General features: G+C 47.5%; 1 protein-coding gene across 27 annotated transcripts in view; it reads left to right on the top strand.

The window, feature by feature from the left end:
* The window catches only part of Cacna1c (calcium voltage-gated channel subunit alpha1 C), a 623,916-nt gene that overhangs the window by 461,605 nt on the left and 144,873 nt on the right, over positions 1-17,438 (top strand). For 21 of the 27 annotated variants that reach the window (XM_087655872.1, XM_087655873.1, XM_087655871.1 and 18 more), the window contains 2 exon segments: positions 2,243-2,439; positions 10,763-10,866. In XM_087655872.1, coding sequence (XP_087511998.1) covers positions 2,243-2,439; positions 10,763-10,866 — 301 coding nt within the window. 27 annotated transcript variants of the gene reach the window in all.

The following is a 17,438-nucleotide window of genomic DNA, read 5'->3' as shown; positions in this document are numbered from 1 at the left end:
TGGGATTCTGGTTTTTCCTGAAGTTGAGGCCATTTCTAAAGTCTCCTTTATTTTACCGAAGACTTAATTTGTTCTTTTCACACCGATTACCTTCTCCAGTTCCGTTCTGAGATGTATGGCCCACGTGGCTTTACTCCTCCACCCTCACATCCCTCTTTCTCTCCCCAGGACCTCTGACTCATGGGAAGAAAGCCAGTCCATCTTTATGGTTGTTTACTCCCCTTGCCCTGGGTGCACATCACTAGGACCTGGTGATCTGTGGGTTCACATTTTTCAAGGGTTCCTTTTTATAGATACCTATTTTTACTGGATCATCGCTGCTTCTTAATTGTTCTGTGATTTTCTTTTTTATTATTGCTCAGGGAGGATTTAAAATAGCACAGCCGCCTTTGAGCCTGTGGATGATCTTCCCAAAGCTCATTCCCTTCCCCCCCTTGTCCATCAGATCACTGCCCCTCTGTGTCATTTTTCCACTAATAGATATAGATATCTGTAAATTCTCCCAGTGTGTCCTCCCCGTGAGCGGTCAGAGCTGGCTTTGGCACGACCACCCACCTTCCCTATTTCTACTGCTTTAGGAACCGATGATGCAAGACAGACTGTCAGCCTAGGAGCCACATTGTAAATAGATAACTGACATCTTTATGCTACAGATAAACAGAATTAGAGAGTGCGATAGAAATGCAAGTTTCCCTTTATCTTTTCATCGTCTCCTTTGTCTGCCCTCCCGACTCCAGAAAGCTGGTTCCAGAGTAAGAATGGAATTAATCATCTATTTGGTTCCTGTTTTTCTTGTTTCTCAACTCTCTTTTTTTTTTTTTTTAGGTGCTTTGCCTTGCTATTTTTAATGTATTAGTTAGGTTTGAAAATAACTTCCATTTCTCTTCTTTCAACAGCATTAAATCCACATCTCTAAAAATTTGACAATTTTAAAAGTCATAAAAGGCTGTAACTAGGGGCAGCTCAGTTCAGCTACCTTAATACGTAGCCTCTGGAAGCCAGACCGTAGAGGAGAAAATGGTATGGTTACTTGTTACCCTCAGATAGCTGAGAGATCAGTGACCTAGACCTGTCCCCTTGGTCACTGAACATAGATAGCACTGGACAAAAAGTAAGCCAGGAAGCAGCTTTATTCTGAACAGTCCAGAGGCTGGGAGTGAGCCAGATGTCTGTCATCTGGAGAGGGGATAAACACGCACTGCTCAGTAAGACAGGGGGGCAGGCCAGACCGGAACGCAGCATTGCGCTCGAACCCAGAAGCACCGTGCTTGAAGAAGGATGCAGAAGGAATGGGCACACAAAGGCTTCTTCTCATGGGACTTTTCTTATAGGAAACTTAAAGGAAAGGCAGGCTATGAAGGCAGAAAACAAGTCAGCTTGTTCCGAGTTGGGGACAGAAGCAAGCATGGGCTACAAGCACACTGGGGTCATAAGGGAGGTTACATAAATGAGGAAGTGATAGGTGTCACTGCTGTCCCCAGGAAGATACTGGCACATGTTTTCAACCACAGCACTCACCTCCATTCTCCTAAGAAGCCTATCACAGCTAAGGGTTAACATTTCTGTGCCCCTCTGTTTTTTTCTTGAGAGTAAACAGTTTCAATTAGAAGCCACAGACGCCAACAGCAATCTAGCCAGTCATCTTCTATAAAGAGCCAGTGTCCCACGGGCAAAATAATCACCCGGTGGTGGTTTGGATCCTTGTAAGAGAAGAGAAGATTCTGGGCGTCTTACTATCTCTAAGTGAAGAACCACAGGCAGATTCTCTCTGGAGTTACATTTTCACTGTTGTCAAAAGCAATTGTTTGTTCCAACGCGGGTCTTCTGTCTGTTATTGCCGTGATTCTCCACAGCCACCAGATAAAACCCTCCGTCTCCCAGACTCTGAGTTCCTTACGTTGTCTTCTGTTTTCCAGAACAATTTACACTTGAGATGGATGCACTCTGATCGGCCGCTTAGATGTGCTGCCATGCTATGACAGAGGGGACAATACCTTGGTGTCTGTGAAACCAACTGTGGTTAAAATGCAGTGTTCGCAACATTTGGTTGAAAATACTGCCCTATGGCGTTGTGTCCCTGAAACGAGTGTCTGGCCCGTATGAGGGCGCTAACCAAAATGGGTGCGATAGCTGCTATGGGTTCTCGTCGGCCTTATCCTGCCACTTTTCTCTCTAACATCTTTTCTCCATTCTCTGCCCATCATGACCCCTCCTCCCGTCTCCTGTTTCCTTGGTGGTGGAGATGTTCCAGCGGAAGAGGATCCCTCCCCTTGTGCTTTGGAGACAGGCCATGGGCGACAGTGTCAGAACGGGACCGTGTGCAAGCCCGGGTGGGATGGGCCCAAGCACGGCATCACCAACTTCGACAACTTCGCCTTCGCCATGCTGACGGTGTTCCAGTGTATCACCATGGAGGGCTGGACAGACGTGCTGTACTGGGTACGCAGATGGGGCACTCAGAGGGCGGGTGCATGGAGGGCCAGAGGCCTGTCCTGCCTCCTCACCTCCCTTCCCCTGATGTCGGGTCACACGTGCCCACATGAGCTGAGGGGGAGGGGGTGATTGATGAGTGCCTTTGATTTGTTCCAGGGTTTTCCTGAGAAACAAAACACTTCAGCAAGGTTTCCCTCACTTGAGTGAGGGTCATCTTTAGCTGCCTCACCACAGTGTGGATCACTGGTGTGCAGCTGGCGCTGTGCAGATGAACTGGGCTACCCCTGGCGTAAGGGCTCAATGCAGCTCCTCTTCCCGCTCTATACTTCTTTCTGCTCTTAGCCGTTTCCTGCCTTTTACCTAAAAGGGAGCTGAGGCAGAACACGCAGAGGAAAGCCAGGGCTAATCTAAAAGGAGACGCCATAAGGAAAACTGGTTTTGTATTGGATTGTGTAGCCTTGTGGCATGCTCTTCTGTTTAATTCTCGGTTACCGTTCCATCACAGTCTCTCTCAGAGTGAGCCAGAAGCTCTGGTTACTGTACGATGCATATTTAGAATCCCCTCCCCTTGTAAGCTGTAGCTAGCCACCACTGCTTTGCCACCTTTGAGCCCTTAAAGTGCCAGTAAGTATGCCTACCGTATGTATTTTAGCTGTCTGCATTCTGGCATAGTCAAGTTCATTATTTGTAAAAAAAAAAAAAATGCACAAAAAATGCCATCTTCATGGTTGGTGTTTTCCACTTCTGCCTGAGAAACGACTTGCCAGAATCCAGTGTTGCTCTTCAGAATTTGGGTGAATAAACCATGCTGCCGATCTTGAAAATATCACTGTTCCCAAGTTTCTCAAATCATCAAATCCATTGAGCCCTGGTGAAAACACTTTAAGAGACTGTGTACTCCTGTCTGCAAACCGGAGCGGGAAGAGTGAGAAGGAAGCAAGGGAAGTCCCAAGCACCGTTGCCAGAGAGAGAAGCAAGGCCAAGAGAAGTGCTCACAGAATCTGAGGCAGCTTTGTAATTGCACGGAGATGTAACTTCCCACTGTTTCCACACGCCATCTCCCAAAAAGCCTTTCTCTCCCCAGCCTTGACATCGCTCTTAGCCTGTGTCCAGTACTGCTGGGAAATTTGCACCTCTCTCTAAATGACTCTTCTCAGCTTGCCTCTGCCTGGTTCCCAGCAGATGTTTACTGAGTGTCCTCGTGAGCCTGGACACTTGAGGTGCTGAGGATTTGGTAACGTGTACAATCCAGTTCCATCCAGTTCTGTCTGTAGAATAGGCGAGATTCTGAGCTGAGTAATATGGAAGCCCATGTCATGGCAGGATCAGTGTATTTACATGCTGTCATTGGGCAACACTGGTTGTCATCCATAACGACCTTAAACTAAAATGAAACATTAGAAACCATTTTCAGTCTTGATCCTGATAAGATGCTGGTGTTGTATAATTTGAATGAGTTGGAAGTTGGATTTTCTATAGTTAGGCAAATTCTTCTACTCAGTAGAGCAGGTCAACTTCCTAGGTGGCCCTAACTATTCCTTCTACTTTGCCTGAAGGACCCTGGTGAGACTTGGACAGAAAGACAAATAGGCAAGTTCCACCCATGGACCACAGACCATGTGACTATATGGTGCTGGGCTCCAGGGTCTCATCCTGTGACTCTCAGCCCCTGCCTTCAGTCGCTGTGGAAAAGCCGGCTGTTGCATCACATTGAGGGCAGGTGCAGGCGTGGGGGAATATATATATATATATATATATATATATATATATATATATATATTTTTTTTTTTTTTTACTTTGTTGACAGCCCTGGTGTACTTTTCTGATCTTCCTTCATTACTCCCACCCCCCTCCCTCACTGCAAGTCATTGATAACACACCAGCCAGATGTGACCCTAAGATGCTGTCATCGTGACAGCCAGAGTGGAGACTGTGCAGAAGTGTACAACAGTAACTACCAATTTTCAACAGCTGTGTTGTACCTTCTTTGCCGGGGGTGTGATGGAGCTCAGGCAGGGGACAGAAAAATTTTCAGAGGTGAAGGAGCTCCAGGGTCTGGGGATGTCCTTCACTTTGACATCCCTAGCATCTTTCTGAAACAAACAGATTGTGTGAGTGCACATGTGTGCATTTGTGTGTGTGTGCACATGCGCGCGCACACACACACACACACACGCACACACACATTGATACCATGCTTCCTAGTGGTTATTCAGGATGGAGGTACCTCCTAGCTCATTGCTCCTGCTGACAGCCAACTCCTCTAATTACTTTGACCTTTCTACGGCCATTTTATATTCTATTCTCTTTCTCACTCCTTCCTTTCCCTTAGGCAATCCTCCTCCTCAACTCTAGGCTTATATCACTAACCCAGAGATTCAAATCTCAAAATATTTTAGCATCAAAAGTACAAAACTCCTCAGAGTTGTCTCCACTCGTCCCTGGCTAGGAACTTAGTGTCCACAGAGGAAGTTCTCCAAGCTGTTGGGATGCAAGTTTGTGTTTAAAGCCCTCAAAATAGAACCAACTGAATTGCCACAGTGCTACTAGGATTCCGCTGGATGTGAACCAGTCTTAAGCTAGTTTCCAGGGAACAGGGATATTGGTCTTCTTCTCAGAAAGATGCATTTTCCCTCAAGTGTGAAGTTTAAGTCTAGTGGACCCAGAGAGGAGCAACAGAGACTCCTCTGGGGAGCAATGAGTGGAACCCTCAGAACTGGGTTCATCTTAAACATCTAAACAGCTGTATAGAAGTTTCTAGAGAAAAGAAACTAAACTAAAACTCCGGCTTCCACGTAGTTTTCTTAGGAAATCACTCTTTAAACCAAAGCCTCTCCATGTACTCCCAGAGTGCCCGAGTATAAAAAGTAAAACAAACAAACAAAAACAAGGAGGAGGAGGAGGAGGAGGAGGAGGAGGAGGAGGAGGAGGAGGAGGAGACGATGACGACGAGGACAACAATGACGAGGATGAAGAAGAGGAAGAAGAGGAGGAGGAGGAGGAGGAGGAGGAGGACCACCAATACTACCAAGCAAGAGAAGGAAGAATCCAGGGGCAAACAACATTCCCATTGATTTTTTTATCTTTTTTCAGATGTGAGATTTTTTTTTATTTTAACCTTTGAACCAAAGAGCTGCCTAACACAGAGAATCTGCTGCCTAAACAATATGCTGGAGGGTTACTACCACAGTAATGAAGAGAACGAGCCTCTCTCAGCCTTCATCTGCATGCTCCCTCATTCATCCATACATCCATCCGTTCACTCATTCCATCCATTTTACTCATATTAGATGAATTCTTGCAGTCCAATAATTCAATTTAACATATATTTATTGAACATTTCTTATGTTCCCAGAAGCAGGCATGGCATGGGGTAGGGGACAGAATAAGTCCTGCCTACCTGGAGTTCAGAATAAAAGGCATGCAGTATTTACAAAGGAGTATGGCTCCCTGATAGAATTGCAGGGTTGTATAGGAAGGAGACCACTCTAGGGGAGCTTGGAATTTTGGACCCGAGACTGAATAAGGAACCAGAGAACAGATGCCCATATCTTGGGAACGCATTTGTTAGTGGCTTTGGATGTTGGAATGAAGTATGTTTTAGTTTCTTAACAAACCCAGGAAGGTACTGGGGTATCCCAGTGTTCATGCTCACCATGCTGGTGGGATGCAGTATCAGGCACCATGTACGACCATACACCTGCTAGCCACCCTCCCCACTGTGAGTCAGCTGTTCCCAACATGGTGATCAGACCAGGACATCACTCTCTATGCTCATACCCACCCCCCCCACTAGGTCAGGACCCCAGCCCATCTGCTTACATGGGTCATTTGAATGTGCAGTTTTGTTGCTGGCTTGCCTGGCTGTTAGGATCAGTTGTTTTCTCCTGCCTAAATGATCTTCTAACTGTTCCGCTATCTGGAGAATTTTCAGCAAGGGATGAGTAGGTGCACAGGGCTGGGGCAGGCTTCAACTTGCGATTTACCCTGTGACTCCTGTGGGGGACATTTATATTCTAGGCAGCATAGGTCATTGAGAGGCCATAGCCCTTGATGGGTAATAACCTCTTTTGGTACTTGTGGGGACCATCTAGTCTCTATAGATCCTCAGAATTTGTGGTGAGAAGGGGAAATTACACGTGATGTAAAACTCAGGGAAATCAGCTTGAATCAGAGAGGCCCTGAGATGTTTCTGGTGGAGGTGTTGCTTCCCTCTGCCCTCAAGGAAGAGGTTCTGGTGGATTCGAAAGTATAAGGCAGGGGCCTTCCACCCAGTTAGATGCTAGTTTCAGATGGGTCCTTGGTATTCTTTTAGAATTCCCTTTGTCCAGTCTTGGGAGTCTATGTTTATTTCAGCGAAGGAAGTGCCAACATAGTTTTGGGTCTGGGGTCCTGAATGCTGCTTACTTTGGACATGAGGAACCAGGCTGCCTCCTGCCTTCCTTAGGGAAGCCTCAGGGCTCCTGCTGTTATAGACCCAAAAGCCTCTTCCATGGGCTTGAAGACACTTTCCGTGTTTGCATCACCAGATAAGAGTGACAGCAAGCTGAGTCCCTTTTTTATGTGCCTTTATTATTCTTTTCTTCAGAGTAAATCTGGTCCCCAGGATGGAGATAATGATCACATTAGGGAAAGCCACCATTGTGTACTCTCCACCCAGTCTGCCCTGAAAGTAGGTGGTCTAGAACAAGAGGGACGAACAAAGAGTGCTTTCTTTTCAGACTGAAGGATCTTCTTCAGATGGCTGTCTGCTCAGGCATGACGGGTTAAGACCCCCAAGAAATGTCCCTGATTGATCATCTATTCCCAATCCCCTCACCTGTCTTGAACCCATAAAATACCTATCCCATAGCCAAGGAAGGGACCAAAGCAGAAATATGGGGCTGGATGTGGAAACCCTGAGTTTCCTCTTTCTGGCCCTAGCTGTTTGTGGACCCTTGGTCTTCAGATCTCTAGTTCTAGCCACAGAAGTCCTTGATGAAACTAAGTCATCTCGTCTTATATGACCCAGAGGAAAGGGTCCATAGGCTAATCAAGAACCAAGGGAATCTCTAAGGCAAAAGGGCTTGGGTGGCCTGGAGTACTGTTTGGGGGAAGGAATCCAGTCTAAGGAAGCTAGAGGAGACCACTCGCCCTGACTCTGAATCACTGTCTGCCCAGACTCTGGGGCTGCTCTGCTCTGCGACCCCAGCTGCAGAGAGCAGGCCGGCATCTGCTGGCGCCTCTGTTGCCACTTGTCCCATGGGATGAGTAAGGGCACAGTGCTCATAACAGACCAGATTACCTTCTGTCCTCGGGCTTGAGGACAGGAAAGTTACTAGAGTAGCTTAGTAATGTAGAAGCTGGGTATAGGCTCTAGGGAGTGGCACACTGCTGGATGGTGCCCAAGTTCTGTGTCTGCCTGCCTGCTCTCTGGTGACAGTCTATCATTCTCACCAGTTTTCCCCATTTTCCACACTCCCTAAACATGACAGCAGTACCGAGAACAGTGGTTCTCAACCTTCATGATGCCATGAGACCCTTTAGTACAGTTCCTCACGTTATGGTGACCCGTCCAACCATAAAATTATTTTGTTGCTACTTCACAACTACGATTTTGTCACTGTTCAAGAATCATAATGTACATGTCTGTGTTTTCCCATGGTCTTAGGCAACCTGTGAAAAGGTTGTTCAGGCCTGCAAAGGGGTCAGGAATCCCAGGTTAAGAACCACTGACTTGCAGGGAAAGGAAGAGCCTGCTTCCGGTTTTGATCTATGTTAAGAAGTAATTGAAGAGAAAGATGCCCATTGCTTAAGGTCCAGGTTTCCCAAGACTCCTTCCCTTGCCTTCCACCCCAGCTGGGGTTACTTGACTGCAATCTCAAGTCCACCACGGCATCCACATCTTATACATCCCACATCAAGCTCGTGGTGAATAACTATGGATGCTCTGTGAGCAGGCAGAAGGCCCCTCCCCGTGTCACAGTGGCATGTGCATGCCCCGGCATAGCCACATGGCTGGGTACATGGCTCCCTTTCTAGTCCTATTTTGTCCTTCTGGCTTGTGTTGATCACTTTTGCTTTCCTCTCCCTGGCCTAGAGACAAACTGAAGGAACAGTTCTAGCTCTACCAGTCTGCTTTCCTTTGCACTTTGTGCTCAGCAGATTCCCGCTGGTCCAAGTAGGGCCCTGGGAAGAGAGTCCACACGAAGGCTGACTGCCCTAACTCTGCCAGCCACTGCCACTTCGTTGGGTACCCTACTCTTTCCTTCACTCCTGGTCCATGGCCAGGAATGTTTTACAGCTGTGTACATGGGTCTAACAATGACCAAGTCCCTGAAGGGGTGGGGCTTAGCTACTGCTACCACAGGGTCATTGGACCCTGGACTTTCTTCCTGCTCCATAGCACCCTCTGCTGTCAGTGACTCCAGTGTGCAAAGTCCACTCTGCCCTATCTGAAATAGCCCTTGCTTCTGTAGCCTCATCCAGCAGTCTTCTCTATTTCCTGCTCCCCGCTTCTTACACCTCCAACAACTGCATGCATGCATGCATACATATATACATACATACATACATACATACATACATACATACATACATACATTCCCAGCTACCAAAGGCTTCCTACTTCTAGTACAGAGCCCTAGTCTTAAATTCATCCACCCGACTCAGAAGGGTTACTGAGTACCTATCAAATGCAAGGCATTGCTCCTGGCCCATGGGATTCACCAAAGCCACCAGTTTAACCACACTACAGCCTGTAATACCCTATTGCAACCCACAAGGAACCCACACAGTCATGAAGTGATAAATGCTATGGAAAACTAGAACAAGGCACGAAAGAATGGGAATGGCCAACAATGGTTAAATTGACTTGCCCTGTAGTGTGGACAGACGTGGGAGAACTCTCCCTCATCGACTCAGTTCAAACCAAAGAGACAACGCACTCAATTCTTATACAAGATCAATAACTAAAACAGCAAGCCATTTGGAGCAGCAGATCTCCGGGTGCTTCTCTATCTTTAGTCCAATCACACAGAGAACATCACATCTATAACTCAATCGAGGAACAGAGGTAGAACCGAAGCAGCAGTTGTCAAGTTTTCTTATTCCCCAGGAAAATCTTTTGGGGTGTCCGTGACTGCAGTCGTAACACAGACATACGAACTACACTGAACCCCAAGGTTTGGAGATGAGACCCATGGATCTACTTTCATTGGTTGCTGCCAATCGTCCCAGCATTGGTCACCTTAGGGCCCAGTGTACTGAAGATGCACAATTGTGTCCTTCCAGATACAATTGTGAGCATGAGGATGATATCAACCGGGGTCCATGAGCTCTGCCATAGATTCCACATCGAGGGTCTGTCAGGAAGCCGCTACCTTCGGAATCTAGAGTTTTATAAGCTAGGTTCACCCAAGACAACCAACCCTGGGGCTCATTTCTTATAAACCAGAAGCGAAGTGTGTTCAGTGCTTGGAAAGCGTCAGAAGTAGATTGGAGGAGCTGGGTCAGGGCGTATTTCCTCTTTAATGGAAATGCTGTCCCATGACATCTTCACACTCCGTCCTGCCTGAAGTATAAGAAATGGCTGACAGATCCTTCGAGGGCAGTAAGGAGAGGATGGGAGTCATGGGTAGGAGTTCTGAAGGGATGCTCACAGCAAACTCTCCTTAGCCCAGAGGGACCAGTCTGCCTCTCATTGCCTCCAGTTCCTGCAGAGGCTGGTGACGTACCACAGAGTGTCCACATTGGTCTAGTAGTTACAGGTTAAGTGCCTCTTCCCTCTAGGCTGTGGTGTCCATGACAAGGCCCCTTCTTTGACGTATAAGCCAGGAGAGCACTGCCTTTCCTGGTCCGTTCGCCTGTGAGGAACTAAGACCAAGCCCTCTAATTCCCAGACCTCAGAAAGATCCTGCTCCTTGTGATGTAAACCACAGTCTCCAGCCCTGTCAGGAAAGTTGGCCCTTTTCACAGCCCAAGGTCAGCCCAGCCCAGGGTACGTCTTAAGATTTAATGGCCACAAAAGCCCAAATGGGCTAAGCCCATTCCAGAATTGGAAAATAAAATGTTCAGAGACGAGTGTGTAGGAGAAAACTATTTCTTTTCCAGAAAATAGAACAGCAGGAAGGGTCAAGCAAGACGCCCCCCGCCCGACTCCACCCCCAGAATCCGCTGCTCAGGTCAAAAGTGGAAGGAAGGATTTTGAATAGAGATGAAGTCAGAGAGTGGCACAGGCAGCTCCTGGTCCCCTTAACGAAAGTCCTTTTGCCTCCTATGGCTCTGTCCACACTCCCTGTCTGTCTGTCCACTCTGCTTGCTCTGTCCTAACTCTCCTTCATCTTTCCAGATGCAAGACGCTATGGGCTATGAGTTGCCCTGGGTGTATTTTGTCAGTCTGGTCATCTTTGGATCCTTTTTCGTTCTAAATCTGGTTCTCGGTGTTTTGAGCGGGTAAGCTGACCACCTCCGTGTCTTCTTTACAACGCAGCCGAGCAAGGTCCCAGGTTCCACTGCGTTCAATGCAGAATCCTCAGAGACAGGACCCTAACAGGCCCAGGAAAACGGGGGAAAAAAATCTCCATACAAGAACAGATTCTGACCATTGGCTGCACAGGCGTTTAGCCTCTGAGTTGCACCTTGAGGATCCCGGGTCCCATGCTGCTCAGCTCAGCGCTGGGGAGCCGGTGGCTGGCGCTCGACCGTGCTCGGTTGCTGTGTGTGCCTGACTAACTATCATTCCATTCTTCCAGGTCAATGATGCCGTAGGAAGGGACTGGCCCTGGATCTATTTTGTAACACTAATCATCATAGGGTCATTTTTTGTACTTAACTTGGTTCTCGGTGTTCTTAGCGGGTAAGCAGGACCAAGGAAATGGTCTTGATTTTTCCATTAATTTTTATTTTATTCTCTCTTCCTCTTCCTGGCACTGTTCTGTTTCTGGCTCTGATGAACCTGGGATCAAGGGTCATTCAGGAGCCTTGAAGTGAAAGTCTTTGGCCTGACTGTGAGGAGGGTCAGATGGAGGCGGTTAACCCATTAGAGACACCCAGTTCCACCCCTAGCCCACCACACACACCAAGACCCTCCCAGCCCCCTTGGGCTGTACTCACTCAGCTAAGGAACAGTGCAGAAAGAGCCTTGGGTGGGAATAGCTTCACACGAGGAATCTGAAAGAAGGTTCGTGTGCACACACAACACTCGCAGTGCCCTTGGAAATAAACGCTGGCTGGAGCTCATGGGCCGGCTGGCATCTGCAGGCGAATGCAGGCTTTAAATCACTTATATTGAGTAAACGGGCTAGAGAAGGAAGAGTTTGGTTTAAAATAGGAAATGATAGGATAGCTCAGTGGTAAGGTATTTGCCTCACGTAATGCTCTGTGTTCCATCCCAGTTTTGTCAAAAACCAAAGACAGACAAAACTCCATGACCATATATGTGTGTGCACACCTACATATATGCACAAACGAATACAGACTAATTCTCATCTCAAGGACAACAGCCCATCACTGACACTTTACTGAATGCCAAGGGCACATCACTATTTAAAGCCACAGGTTATTATGAGGTTAGCGATGAGGCATAATTCATTTTCCTTCAAATTTATCTAGATGGCCACAAACGCAAACGTACCTGTTTTCAGCCCTTGCTCAAACACAATTTGAAGTAAAAGAATGACTCATGGCCAGGGCATCGAGATCCCATGGATGGCTGGCTACCTTCTCACCAGAGAGACCTGGGGTGTCTCGTCAGCCACCCATCTTTCACCAGCTCATGCCAGCCATGCCAAGGCCTGACACCTAAATACTCCTGGTGACCCTTTGACCCCCTATAGGGGATTCGCCTACTGACTTCGGTATAGAGGGAGGTGGGGGATCTGTTTCTGCTCTGCTTGGACGGGCCAACTGTTTTCCTGGGCACCTATGGATTTCCTGCTGGGGGAGGGGGCAGTCCAAGAGGAAGGAAAGAGGCTGCTTTCAGTGCAGACTGGGTAGTGTTCTGCCTCCCGCCATGGTCAGGGCATGCAGTTCAGTCTGCCACAGAGCGAAGGAAGGAGCCCTCTCCTACTTTTATCACTCCCATGGCCCTGAAAGCCATCTTGCCTTTTGCAAAGGTGAAACCACATAGGAGAGCAGGAGCTGGAGTCACATATAAGCTCCTGTTAGCTGCCTGGAGGATGCAGGGGGTGGGTGGGTTGTTTTTATCTTCCAACACAAGAAAATGATCCACTGCTTATGCATGAATCTCACTGACAGTGTTGGAAATGAATCAAACTCATTATCCCCTTTTAAGACAGAAATGTGGCTATCTTAGCTCTGTGTTTTCTGGATGAACACTCTCTGGCAACCCCATCTTCGTAAATCTTTGTTTTCCATGTCAAAAAGTGAAGCTAGCACCAAGTCACAGGTGGCCGTCACTGTAGAACGAACAGGACTGTCCATGTAGAGTATCAGGCACAGGAAGAATGTACAGTCAGCGCCGACTGCAGCCACTGTTTTGACTTTGAAAGATGAGTAACTTGAGCCAAACATGTCACTTTTCTGGCAATCAGCAGACTTAGGCCTGAAGGCTTGGTTCGGATCCTGTTTTCTTATCGCTGCCTGCTAGATCTGCATTGAATAAGTCTGGTTGTAATGTAGCCCAGAGCTCCACACCAATATATCTCGAACTTAAATCCCATTTTCTCCCCTCAGAGGTTAGGAACCAAATCTTAGCACGTAAAATCCCTCTAGGGATCCCCTGTGGAGAATGAGATCTGGACCCCAAAGGCCCCATTTTCACCCTACAGCCATTGCTGCCCTCATCTCCCAGAGGCATGGCCAACCTGCTGGTGCCAAGCCAGAGATGTCAACAGAGCAGCTGCGGATGCTGGCGAAAGACCATTGTGAAGTTGCACCTTGGTCTCATGTAGATCAAATGTTTACATAGATGCACATAATCCAATGTATTGATGCTTAATGGCTTTCAGAGCATTTCATTGACGTGGGATGGGACTATAAAGACTCTTCAGCCTCTGCGCCTATGAGCCAGTGTTTGGTTGGTCTGTTCTGGGGCCTTCTAACACCTGAGCATCCCCAAAGTTACAGCATGGGTCTGACGGTGCCAGGAACATTGATGGACCCTTTGCTCAGCCAGACAGGTGTCTGTAAGCAGTTGCCCACCCCTTCTGGCTTTTGTCATGGGCCAGTGACTGAATTCCTTGCCTCTAACCTGTGCCATGGCAAACTTGGAAACAAGCTTCTGCTGGTTGACCATACTGGTGATGGTTTGAAGTTGGCATCTTGATTAATCAGGACAATAATGTAATAGTTAACCTCAAATATTCAGTTGACCTCACTCATTCATCAGCTAGACTCCAGTTAGTCCAACCTTCCAGAATATCAAGGGAGTCTTAGAGCCCATGAAAGCCCTATCCCAAGGATTGCACAGTCTCCCCATACTGTGTCAAGGCCTGTGCTCTGCATAGCTCAAGTTAGTTCGTTTATCGTTCGTGACAGCTTCACGAGCTAGAAGCTACTCATGTTTCTATTTCACTGAGGAAAAGACTGAGGTGTAAATGAGGAAGCTGTATCCATTCTAAGTTTAGAGGATAGGAGGGCCGGACCAGAACATCATCAAACCACAGACTTCCTGTAACTTCCACAGAACACCTGCCCGAGAGAGTTACAGGGGTGGGGAGGAGATCAGACACTACAACGGTGGGAGGGATGAAGGAGAGGTATAGTAGATGCAGTTTACAAGTTTCTGGACACAGCCAGGAACAGGAAAGGCTGGGAAATGCTGCAGGGCTGGCCCAGTGGGAGGACTGGAAACTCAGCAAAGCTTAATGGGCCCAGAGAGCAGAGGTACTTCAGCAGCAGCTGGGAAGTATTCTGTGACTGGAGAGATGGGGTGTGAACCCGGCATCCATGCATTAAAAATAACACTCCCATAGCTCCATGAAGTAACTCGTCCTCGCAAAGTGTGTCCTTTTGTCAGTGAGGAGAGGCTGAAGTGTGCCTGCTGTGTTCTGCTCAGAGCAGGGATGACATGCCATCGAGTTTCTACTGTAAATGTAGAAACGCTCAGATTTGGGTTACCTGAGGGTTCTGCATCCTTTATCTGTAACCCTCACATATCCAGAATGCCTTGGTTCTGGCGAGGCCACATAGAACATACTGTGTGAAGAATGCACAGCTCTTGGACCCTTCAAAACTCTCCCATGTTATGTAATGACCCCCATGCCCACCCTATGCAAGGCACAAGTCTGGCATCAGTATAGGTAACAATTGGACTAGAATTACTTTCTCCCTGGAAATCCCAGTCTCCAAACTATTAGAATCCACACAGTGACTGTGAGACTTTTGAAATTGCATTTGAAGATGTGGGTGGGTGGGGGAGTGGAAGGACGGACTCTAAAATCTGGGCCTAGAATCTCTTAGCTGGGAAACTGCCTCCTTTCTCACATCAGGAGGCAAGCCTGCTCTTGCCTGAAAAAGAAGAGTCCCTGGTATGTGGGAGAGCCGCAGCCTGAAAGTAAAACTGGACCAGAGTGGATGTACTGTTAAGACAGAACATCCAGACTGAGGAGCCCCCCACATGCTATGGTGGGAGCAGAAGAGGTGACCACACAGAATTGATCCTCATCCTTCAGTGGCTGCACTCTGTCAAGTCACGTTGGGCAATGCATGGGTGAATACCGATCACTGAGGCAGAGTACAGCATTAGATTCTTGCCATAACTATCTGGTCACATTTGGCAGCTATTAAAGCATAGCCCTATGTGTGTTTCTTATTTAGTAACCATCACCCACTTGTTAACATTAGACTCACAGCCACCAGCACACTGTAACTCATACCTGTGCTGGCTTGATCTAACACCCATTTTCTCTGTAAGACGCTGCATAGCCTTTTACGCCTTAGAGCTATGCTCGCGGCCATGTAAACAGTGAAATCGCTAATCAATAGCCCAAAAATATAACAATAAAAAAATGCCAGTAAATAGATATTTGCTATGTTATGAGAACTGAGCTAAGGAAAGCGTCTCACCTGGTCTGACCTTAGCAGGAAGCACGTGACATGTTTTTGTTTTGCCATTACATGCATATTCATCCATGAGTATAAGAATGCCATGAATGTTGATTTGGGGGGTTGCAGAAAAATTTTAGCAATAGCAGAATTAGTTACCTCTTCAATATTGATCTTCAAAGTGCCTAATATTTCATGGTTAGAGTGATTAGTTCCCCCACACACACAACATCCTGTTGCTTGCTTTACATAATGAGCACTGACCACCCCTCCTCCCATATTTTATTGAGGCCATTTTGCTAGTGATAGATCCTGCCTTGTGACAAATCCCACAGTAGTGACTGATTGTCTTGCTGGCTCTGGCCTCTGGGCATAGCCTATCAGGCTGGAGTTTCATGTCTACATCAACTCAGTCTCCAGAACAGGCATCCAGGAGAGCAAAGAGAACCAGAGGCTCTCACCCAATGTTTCACCAACACGTGCAGCCTGGAGTTCCATGCAACATGTGTGGCTGAGTCTCTGCCATGGTACCATCGAAACACCATCTTGCCTTGCCCACGTCCCTTTTTAACCCCTCCCACCAGAGCATCTCCTTCCTCTACAGAAGCAAAGGCAGGCAAGTCCCGTAGTAGCGTGTAGGCTTCCCTTCCCCTTCGTTCCCTGTGACCGTTGAGATTCCCCATGGGTTTGCAGGCGTGGACAGCGAGCTTCCCCTCCTAACTGCAGCCGAGTCCAGGCCTGTTCTTGAAGCTCTGTAAGAAGGATGGTGGGTGTCTTATAACCAGAGCTTGAACTCTGAGAAATTATCCAGAAGAGCTAAAGGACTCTCTTAGCAACTTTATGCCTTTGAAACTCACTCAAACCCACTCCAGAGGAAAGGGGCAAAAAAGCCTGTGGGTGTAGGTAGAAAGATTGCAGGAGACATTCCTCCGGGTATGTTTTATGGAGTTTATTTGCATAGGGAGAGAGGGTGCACTATGAATCTATTGTCTCTAGAGAGTAAGGTCACAGCGGGGGAGGCTTCACCCTATGTCAGGTAAGGAGGTAAGGCAAACGGGGCTGGCAGCAGCTCATGTCCACCCCATTAACAAAAGCAGGATGGGGAAAGCCAAGGCAGTTCCCATCTTCACTGTGATCTATCAATCCAGAGCCTCTTCCCTGGCATCCAACTTCCTGGAAAGGAAATAAAAGTACCCACTGGCTGGCAGGAAGCCCACAAAATAGCAAGTTCAATCCGATTATAATTGGATTCAATCAGATTTGAGAAGAAAATTCAATCCAAAACAGAGCATCGTTAAAGAGGTAGTTGAAGACGACTCATTAACTTGAGAGCCCCCAGTTCTCGAAATTAAAACATTCCCTAGGCTCCTCCCAGGTCTCATCCCCATCTCACCACAATGGTGATTGATAAATCCTGAGCTCTGCCAATCTCCATAGGCAAAATGCAAATACTAGGCAGGTGGTATCTGGTGACAGAGCCTCCCATATATGACACTGGGCTTAACTGAGCCTTCTGTCTCTGGCAGTTTTGCTGGTGACATGATGCCCTCCAAGGTGCCTTTCCCCTACAGTGCTGCACTTGTGCATGAAGCTCTGCTGAGTGGGTTTCCACAGCCTGATGTCCTGAATTAAGTTCTAACTGAGAAGAAACCCAGAAGCCATGGCCCAGGGATTAGTCAAGACACCAGAGAATTCACATGCGCACCCTACCCATCTATCTCACCCCATCTTACTACCAACGACCCACTTTTGAAAGGTCAAACAGACAAAACCAAGCAAATCAAATTCTCTTGGTCAAACAAAAGCAAGCAAATCAAATTCTCTTGCCACCCAGAAGAAGGGGCTGGTTTCTGCCAAGGCAGAGAAGGAAACTTCCTCCATTTCCTTCTTCCAGAAGTCCCTAAAGCCCACAATGTCTGCTGATTATCTCTTTAAACCGCCATGTTAACTTTGACACCATCATCATTTTTACATCCAGGGTAGGCAGGCAAAAGGCAGGCCCCAGGGCATTTTCTTGT

Source organism: Rattus norvegicus, chromosome 4 (genome assembly GCF_021556685.1).
Source record: "Rattus norvegicus strain SHRSP/BbbUtx chromosome 4, alternate assembly SHRSP_T2T, whole genome shotgun sequence".
Lineage (NCBI taxonomy): Eukaryota > Metazoa > Chordata > Mammalia > Rodentia > Muridae > Rattus > Rattus norvegicus.
This window is presented reverse-complemented; position numbering and strand designations above follow the sequence as displayed.